At 53.5% G+C, this 9,172-nt stretch overlaps 1 protein-coding gene across 1 annotated transcript in view; it reads left to right on the forward strand.

The window, feature by feature from the left end:
• Nucleotides 1-9,172, forward strand: part of FAM155A (family with sequence similarity 155, member A) — a 301,604-nt gene that overhangs the window by 291,459 nt on the left and 973 nt on the right. Inside the window, exon 4 of the mRNA XM_012723153.1 lies at nucleotides 9,070-9,168. Coding sequence (XP_012578607.1) covers nucleotides 9,070-9,168 — 99 coding nt within the window. The remainder of the gene's footprint in view (nucleotides 1-9,069; nucleotides 9,169-9,172) is intronic.

Consider the following 9,172-nt stretch of genomic DNA (forward strand, 5'->3'; position numbering starts at 1 on the left):
AACTAGGCAGAGAGGGTGCTAACTAGGCCGTGAGGGTGGGGACTAGACTGGATATTGACTGTACGTCTAGAGACTGACTTCTGGCCTCCTCTCCAAGCTGTTTTAGTGTCCTGCTGTTCTTCAGGGTCAGATCACGACCAACTTAAAGTTTTGGTGCTTGTTTTGAGGATTCAGATCACAGCTGCTTTTGTTCATTTTAGTGTTTCAAAAACTGGGGCATCACAGCAGGAAAATCCTTTCCCCCAGATGATGTAAAGAAGGCTGCCCTGGGGCCAGGCCTGTTCGCAGGGGCGGCCTGGGAGCGGGGTGTGCGGGGAGCCCCACCCCTGTGTGCCTCGTGCTCTGTGGCCACACCCCAGGTCTGCTGTCCTTCTGGAAAGCGGAGCAGGGAAGGGCTCAAGGCATGGGCACGCCAACCTGCAGCCGTGCCTGGGCGCCCTGGCCACGGGCAGCTTCCTGTCTGCCAGGACGTTCTTGGGGAGGCAGGTGGGGGGCCCCGAATAAAATAAAACAAAAAGACCCTGGGCTCACCCTGAGCAAGTGGCACTGATCGGCCCAGCCAGCCGCCTCAGATCGAAACAGAACCTAACCAACGGGCATGTTCTTAACAAGAGCACGCGGTTGGGGCGCTGCCCTTGAAGCCCCGCGAGGAAGCCGCCGCGCAGCTGCAGAAACGCCTGTGGCAGAGCCAGGCCCTCGCGGCGGCACCCCTACTCCAACAGGTCTCTGAGTCCCCGGGGGCCCTGTGAGACCCCGTACACCCCCTTACACCCGGGAGAGAAAGTGACCCAGCCAGAAAGCGGGTGTCTGGCAGCAGCTTTGCTTCACTGGGGAGAGAAAGAGAGGAGAGGGGGGTGGAGGGGAGAGGAAGGGCGGGGGAGGCCCCCTGCAGCCTCAGGAGCCTGCCTCTGCCAGGCAGCACTGGCACTCCGTCCTCTGCAGAAGAGGCAGGGGCGCTTGCCCGCTCTGTGCACCCCCAAGACCAGCCTCCTCCGTGGTCTCTGCCCCTTGGCTCACCCACCCCCTCTGATCCCGGGGTTCCCAGATGGCCCCATAAAGCCCCTATGCAGCTGCCCAGGGCTCCTAGGGCGGGCGGGGCAGAAAATCAAACCACCTATTTGAGCGGCCTGTGCTTTCTTAGAATACAGTTTTTTAGAGTTAAGGAAAAATCACAGCGTTTCTGGGACAATAACAATGGGAAGCTAACAGTTGTGCTGTGCTCTGTTGAGACTCTTCTCTGGCTACAGACAATCTTGGTTCTTCTTGAGCTCCGGGGGGTCTTCTGCCCCACCCCAACCCGAATCGCCCCCTTGTAGCTCCCGATCTTGGTGAGCACGGGGTTCTCCAGCAGCCTCAGCCGTTGTCGGGGGGCCTGGGACTTCGCCTCCTGGAGGGCCACTTCCCTTCGTCTTCCCAGTAGGCAGCACGGCTCTGATGTCCACACTGCCCCGCCTGGACGGTCCCCTGGCTGGATGGTCCCCCGCCTGGACGGTCCCCTGCCTGGATGGTCCCCCACCTGCACGGTCCCCCCGCCTGGACGGTCCCCTGCCTGGACGGTCCCCCCGCCTGGACGGTCCCCCTGCCTGGATGGTCCCCCACCTGGACGGTCCCCCTGCCTGGATGGTCCCCTGCCTGGATGTTCCCCCATCCGGATGGTGCCTGCCTGGACGGTCCCCCGCCTGGACGTTCCCCCACCTGGATGGCCCCCGCCTGCACGTTCCCCCACCCAGACAGTCCCCCTGCCTGGACGGTCCCCTGCCCGGACGGTCCCCTGCCTGGACCGCCGCGCTCTCCTTGCAGATATTCTACCATGCAGCTTTGCACAGCTAGGGAGACCGCGGTGTTTGCCCCTCTCTTAGCCAGGGGTCAGTGCAGTATCTCTTGGCACCTGCTCTCTTTAAACAAGCACTGTTGTTCCTCGGCAGAGAATCGGTCTGCTGGGAGTTTAGCGCACAGGCTGGGCAGGGGGTGACCCTCACTTCCAACCTGGCTGCTGTAAGAGAAGGAGCCTCTGCTATGAATGCACTCAGAGGAGTATCTGTAGTATTGTTACTAAACAATAATAACACACAAGGGTGTCCCGCACTGGGACGAGTATATTGTAATAGAGCCTGGTCATTAATATCATCTATGACTCTCTGTCTAACATCACTGAGATAGGAGTTTCGGTAGTATAATTACACATCACTCTATACCTAACTAGGCATAATTATAATATAGTTATGGTTATTAATAGTATAATGTCACTTCCTAATGTCCTACTATTATTTCAATATGAGTATATTATTGTTACTATAGCATAATTATATTTATCTGTATGCATAAATATAATTATAATATAGGCATGGTGATTAATATAATATTACCATCTAATGTTACTCAGATATGACTATCTAGCATATCATTATTATTGTAGAATTATTATACAAAACTGTACATAACTATATTACAGTTATGGTTATTCATATTATAACATCACTATTATTTAAATGAGTATCTATATTATTGTTACTATAGTATAATTATACATAACTGTACACATAACTAGGTATAATTACATTGCAATGTAATTGTGGTTGCTCATATACATTACCATCTAATAATATTTAGATCTGAGTGCTAAGCTTTTTTCAGAATGTAGGTCTGATACAACCGATTCTCTCCTCCAAAAAACTCCTACTTCTAAAAAAGCACACCTGAATTACCTAAAGTTTGCCATATTTTAAAAAGATATGCTACAAATTGTAAGTGGATAGACATCCATAAGTTTCATTCTTGCTGAGGATGGTAGTTATGATTTGGAAATTTTGTCTAGTTTTTTATATTATTTTTCCAGTTAAATTATAAATAGTCCCAGAAAATTAACCTACAAATCACCTACCCTATTCTTTGCAACCTAAACATGGATACCATTTGGAGGCTGGTACTGGTTTCATATTTTGGATAAGGTATTTATGTTTTAACAAAAAAGAGAGAGGGAGAAATGTTAAGCTGAAGCATCAACTTCCAGCAGGACTTTCATCCGCACTGAGGCTTCACCTGGTGGCGCAAGCCTGGGCGTAAGTAGAGGCTGGATTTAAGTCGGGGTGACTTCTGCCAGCAGCAGCGGCCGGCCGTTTCCTGCCCATCTGTCTCGGGGCTCATCGCAGTGGGGCCCGGGGCCCCCACATGAAATGTGCCCGGACAGTCTCAGGAAGCGGCGCCACGGACACGGAGCTGGGCCGCTCGCAGGGCAGGGGATGGGCCGGCTAGTTGAGGGCCTCGTCCGGAGGGCAGAGACCGAGCAGCCGCAAAGACGGGCTGGAGCCTGCGCCGCGGGCCGCGCCCACGGACGAGGGGTGCCCTGGGCTGCTCCTTAACGCCGCAGGCCGACCGAGAAGCCCAGCAGGGCGTGAGGAGCCTCGGGGCCAGCGGGCAAGCAGCCTGGATTTGTCCACGGAGGGGCTCACCCCAAGGAGGACGCTGACCTGACTGCCCAAGGCGCGAGATAAGTCTGTGGCCACAGGGCCCGGGCCTCCAGCGTCGGGTTTTGGAAAGCGCGAGCCAGAGCGCAGTGGGCCAAGGGCTCGGCCAGGAGGCTGGGAGCACGTCTCGGGCGGGGCATGCAGAGAAACCGTGTGCAGGCCTCAGAACACGACAAACACAACACCCCAGGCTCCAGCTGCCCCCCACCCACGCCCCAATGGAACCAGGGGCGACGGAAACTCAACCTGGAGAGTGGCTCGGTGCCCTCGCCCCAGTTCACCGCGGACCACCAGGGGGCGCTGCCGCCGCGGGGAGTGAGGCGCTCTGCAGGTGCAGCTTTGTGCAGGGTCCTCGCGCTGAGCAGAGCCCCCAGAGAGCACGGGTCTCCCTTGTCGGCCGACTTAATGCAAACAGCCCAGAAAAAGCCGCAGGTCTTGTGGCCCTCGGGGAGGGGTCGGCGGGGGGGCGCAGAGGTGCGTCCCCAGGTGAGTGGCCCTGCGGGGCTTACAGTGCTGTTGTAAGCGTAAAGCTTGAGTTCTCGCCACCGGAAGTTCTTTCCCTTTTTTCTTTCTTTCCTCCTTTCTTTTCATTGCTTCTGTCTGAGAAGACAGATACTAGCTAACCCTAGGCAGGCAATCATTCCGGAAGGTAGGCAGATTGCTCGCTTTAAAACGAACACCATGATGTATGTCAACTATTGCTCAACAAAGTTGGAAAGAGAGAAATATGGGGAAAGATAAGTTACTGAGCGGACGATGGATTACAGTCAAATAACATCCTGTGGGGATTCCCGGGGTTTCCCTGGAATATTTGACTATTTTTAGATAATATTTACAATGACCAGAGTTGATCATTATTCGTGCTGTGAAAAATACGATTTCATTTTTTTCTGAATGGCTGAGACGAGTTGGAAACAACGGACTCAAATTATATGTTCTTTTAAGTCCCTCCTAATAATAATTATGATTCTGCTATTTATGCCAACTTGTGATAGGAATAATTAATATTGTGTGAGATTTTACTAACTGCCAGGCACTGTTCTAAATAGCTATGTGGATTATTTCCTCATCCAAAAGCACCCTATGAGGCTGGCATTATAAGATAGCAAGATTATTACTATAATTCAATGTCCAGTAGCAGGTAAGGCATCATCAGCGTTTGCAAATTAAACTTTTTGTAAGCAAAACACTTCAGAGCAGTATTTTACCAACTGAAAACTGCTTTTTCTCTTTCCTAACCTTGATCACTTACATACGTGTGTGATAAATTCATTGTTGAATTTACTTATTTTCGTTTAAAAATACGTTCGTTTAGTGAAGAGGTGGTAGCCACACCAGGTGGCCAGAGAGCCTGTCTACATGCAGGTAGACATCGGGGGCTCTGGACACCACTCCTGGGAGGGAGGGAAGGACCAGGAAAGGAAAACTTGCAGAGGGCAAATAGCTGAAGCCAGGAGGCCCTGGCCCTGAGGAGCCAAGAAACCCAGAGGCCCCAACCCAGGGGCTATTGGCCGGGGACCAAGAGCCCTTTGGCCAGATGTTCTCTCCAGCCAAGGCAGTTTGGGGATCTCGAGGGAGCTGCTGAAGGGCATTTGGGCCCTGAGGGGTGTGTGGTATGGATGCTTCTACATCCAGCAGAGAAACTCCGGGCTGGACAGGGCGGTGATCCCAGGACTGTATCTGACAGGAGGCAACACCGGTCAGGACTCAGAACAGAGCAGGAGGAGGGAGAGCGAGGCCAGAGCTGTTTTCTAGGCAGGCCCAACAGGGAAGACATGTTTACAGGCTAAGTCCAAAAGACAGAGGGATGGATAAGGAGGTGTCCCCTGAAGCCTCGCAGAAATGAGAGAGAAGGTTGACACACACCGAGTATTTGGCGAACCCTAGAAAAGGAACGGGAGGGCCGGAGAGAGGAAGCCGAGGGCGGTCACACACCCTGACCCGCTGGCCCCGCCCAGGGTGCTTGAGGAGGAGAGGGAAGACAGGCCTGGCAGGACTCCCGCCTGCAAGCGCCACTCTCCACAGCCCCAGCTCTCTGCCCAGCTGAGCGGCCTCACCCCAGAGCACAGTGTGCCCAGGCGTCCTGGGAGGAGCCGGCGGCTCTGCAGTTGGCTGGCGAAGTTGTCGGAGGGAACCACGGGGTAGAGCAGGGCGGGGCCTCCCGGGCCAGCCAGGTGGCAACCGCTGGCAGGCATCCTGGCCGGCAGCTCTCCCCTACAGCATCCAGAACCCCTGGATGCCGGGCGCTTCCTGGGCAACCCGGCCAGCCTAAAGCGCCGCGTCTTAGAGGGGCTCCACCCAGACAGCTCCGCAGGCGCTCCCACAGGCCGGCTCCCGGCCAGAATGCGCCCTGAGTGTCCACACTGCCCATTCATCGCAGTGTGGCCACCAGGTAATCGAGACTCCGCAGGCTGCCCATGCCAAAAAAAGACAAAAAGTGACTTGGAGAAAACACAGCCCATCCACCGTGGAAAATGTACAGGACAAAGAACAACCTCTCGGAGTGATAAGAACAACATAGTAAGACGGAGAAACCAGAGCAATCGCTTAAGATAGCAATCATTCAGAGCGCATGAAAGAGCTCGTGGAAATTAGGACGGAAAAGGAAAGCTCAAGCCACAGCGCAACAAATCCCCCAGTGAGCGAGCATGGGTGCAGCCCCCAGGTCCCCGCCCGGGTGGGGCGCCCCGAGGACGCCCGCTGCCGTCCTCAGCCGGAGTCTGAGCCCAGCCTAAGGTCGCTCAGGGAGGAGGCACAGCATCTGGAAACGCCCTACCTCGCTCGCGCTCTTCCTGGGGGGAGAAAGCTGGATGGTCGCGACGTGAGCAGCGGCCAGAGCGCGGGCGGCGGGAGGAGGCCGCGCAGGGCAGGGCCAGGTGCTCGGGGCTCCGGAGGCTTCTCTGCAGGACGATAACTCTGGGAGAGCTCGCCAGGCCGGGGACAGCTGGCGGTGTGGGGTGAGTTAGGAAGTTGTGGAAAGCTCGGAGCTCAGCAGCGCTCGGGAAACTGGTGTGCAGGCACTGAGCCCTGAGGTTTGCTGCACGCGGAGTTCAGAAGTGTTCTCACGGCGCCCCCTGGTGGCCAGCGGGTAAGGGCGCAGCACCGCAGGCTGCCGCAGCCGCCTCACTGCCAGTTCGATCCCTGGCCCCGCAGGTGACCCACAGGGCACGGCAGACCACTCCTGACCCGCCGGCTGCTCCCCTCAGCCGTGTCCTTCGTCAGTCGGCCTGTTCTGCTCCCCACTCTGTCTCTGGTGAGTCCTCTCACCGCCCCTGCCCCTCTGGCCTGTACCCCCGCTCTGTGTGCATAAGTAAATAAATAAATCTTTTTAAAAAGAAAGAATCGTTCTTACAACACCTGGATCCAGAGACGCTGATGCCGGACTTACTGGGTCGCAGGCGTGGGCTGGGCTGGAGGGGAGGCAGGAGCGGGTGGGGAGGGCACCTCACTGACTCTGGCTGGCCTGCAGGTACTGACCCAGTGTGGGAAATGAGGAAAACACGGAGTGGGTTAGTTACAGGAGTGACAATAAATACAGAAGCAACCCAAGGACGTGTAACTACACCTGGGCCTTATATAATGTTATGATACAATGTCTCTTTAATTTAAAAAAAATGTGCAAATATTTGCCTCTGAGAAGGAAGAATTGGGGAGGGGAGTGTGGAGGGCTTTCCCCCCAATTTTGTAAAGTATCACATTGAATGATCCGAGCCTTAATGTACATGCATGTTCAGCTCTGAATGAAAAGCCTTATGAGAAATGAGGGGAAATGAGAGTATTGGTAATTGATGAGAAGTACATTTATAACTTGCCTTATTCTATCTGAAAGTAAAGTGATAAATCGCTGAACTCGCTGATTTGGAAAAGCTGCTTATTTGGGTGACACTGTCCGACAAATTCTGATGTCAGCATTCTAAAATGTTGATTGAAATGAACTTTCGATATTTTTATTCTTATAAAATTAACGCTGAACGCTCTAGATTAAAGGATGTGAATATGAGAAAACAGACTTCGATAACTGATTAGCCTACCCGTGAGATAACTTATATGAAAAAAGAAAATGACATACAATAAACATGACAGAGATGGGGACCTCATTAATTCAGTTTTTTTTCCATATTCTACCTAGGCGAAGGTGAAGTTTACCTTTGAATGCCTAAGAAGAAGTGAATATTGTAAGCATCATTATAAGGATATCTTGGCCATTTCTTTAAAAGAAACTGAAAATTGCAGTGTATATTATTTCATAGATTCTTTCAGAAATACAGATGTTGAGTTTATTCATGTAATAAATGCTCATTAAGTATCTATTTTGCCCAGACTTTGTGCTTGCTACCCACTGAGAACGTGAGGCTGAAAATACGCAGTTCTTGCTTTTACCATGGCAGATGAGAAAGGAAGCAGTTGTGATTAAAAGGGGAAAAGCTGCTCTCCTGAAGAGTTACTCACCGTGCACTAGCAGCCCAGTGCAATCAGCCGACTAGTTCCCAGACAGGGGAATTTATGAGCCAAAGGTAGCGGAACCTGGCAGATGAAGTGAGACTTAGGCACAAAGTCCAGGAGGAAAAGCCAGGCCGGAGGGGCAGACTTGGAGAGAGCAGGCAGCGGGTCTGGAAGGAGAGGGATTTATCACTGAGGTGAGACGGTGACGACAGCGGTTACTGTTAGCAGTAGTCGAACACCCAAGCTATTTCTCGGTGCTGGACACTGAGAGGAGTGTTTTGCACGCAAGAGCTCGTCTAACCCTTACAACTGCTTGGTGCTCCTTCGTAAGTTCTTCAAGCTATCTCATGAGATTTGTGGAGAAACTCCATTTTAAGTTGCTGTTGCAGTCAGGTGAAAAAATGATATAGAATGGTGTATGCAACTATGTCAAAGCAGACACTATAGCAAGAAATAAGATGGGAAAGATTACAGCAAGACGTTTGTGTACCATTTGGAAATTTCCCCAAACACTCGTCTGTTGGTCTTAGGCTAAGAACAACAGGCAGCTTTAGGAGAAGACCAAAGCCAGCAGCAGAAGAGAAGGGCTTCTGCAAAGAAGGAAAGAAAAGGGGGAGACTCATGAGAAAGCAAGACAGCTCTTGGCTGCCAGGCAGTGGGGGGTCAGGAGAGAAGACCAACAACAGCCCAAAGAAAGGCTTCCTTTGGGCGGCAGCTGCAGCCGTGAGAATAAAAGTTTAGAAAATAAGCAAAGGGGGTGATGACCCATTAGAGCCCACCAGGGGGCACCTCGGGAGTTTATGGGGAAGCGGGATCCGGTGTCGCCCTAGCCTAGTGGACGGTTGCTTCGAGCCTGGCCTATTCACCCCACCGCTGTTAACGGAAAAGGGGTTGAGTGTGCCAGGTCGCCAAGCTGACCCAGGCCCCAGCCTCTGCCCACTGAGACGGCCCCTTGCGCCCAGAGCCTCACCGGGCTGCCAGGAATAGAGAGGACACCGCGCTGAGGAATGGGGGTGGCCCGAGGCCTCGGGCCGTCTCCCCACTATGTAGGCCCGGCCGCGTGCCCGCCCGCCCTCGGGACGAGGCTTAGACGGCACAGCCTCTCTGGCCCCATCTCCCCTCGCCACCTCTGGTAACCAGCCGCCCTGTCTTCACCCCGCAGGGCTCTATGAAGCCTTCCTAACCAATGACGAACCAGAATGCTGTGACGTCCGGAGAGAAGAGCACCCCACGGCCGCGGCCCCCGGGAAGGCGCGGCGGGGCGG

This window comes from Condylura cristata, unplaced genomic scaffold (assembly GCF_000260355.1).
Source record: "Condylura cristata isolate star-nosed mole 26May11 unplaced genomic scaffold, ConCri1.0 scaffold00010, whole genome shotgun sequence".
Taxonomy (NCBI): Eukaryota; Metazoa; Chordata; class Mammalia; order Eulipotyphla; family Talpidae; genus Condylura; species Condylura cristata.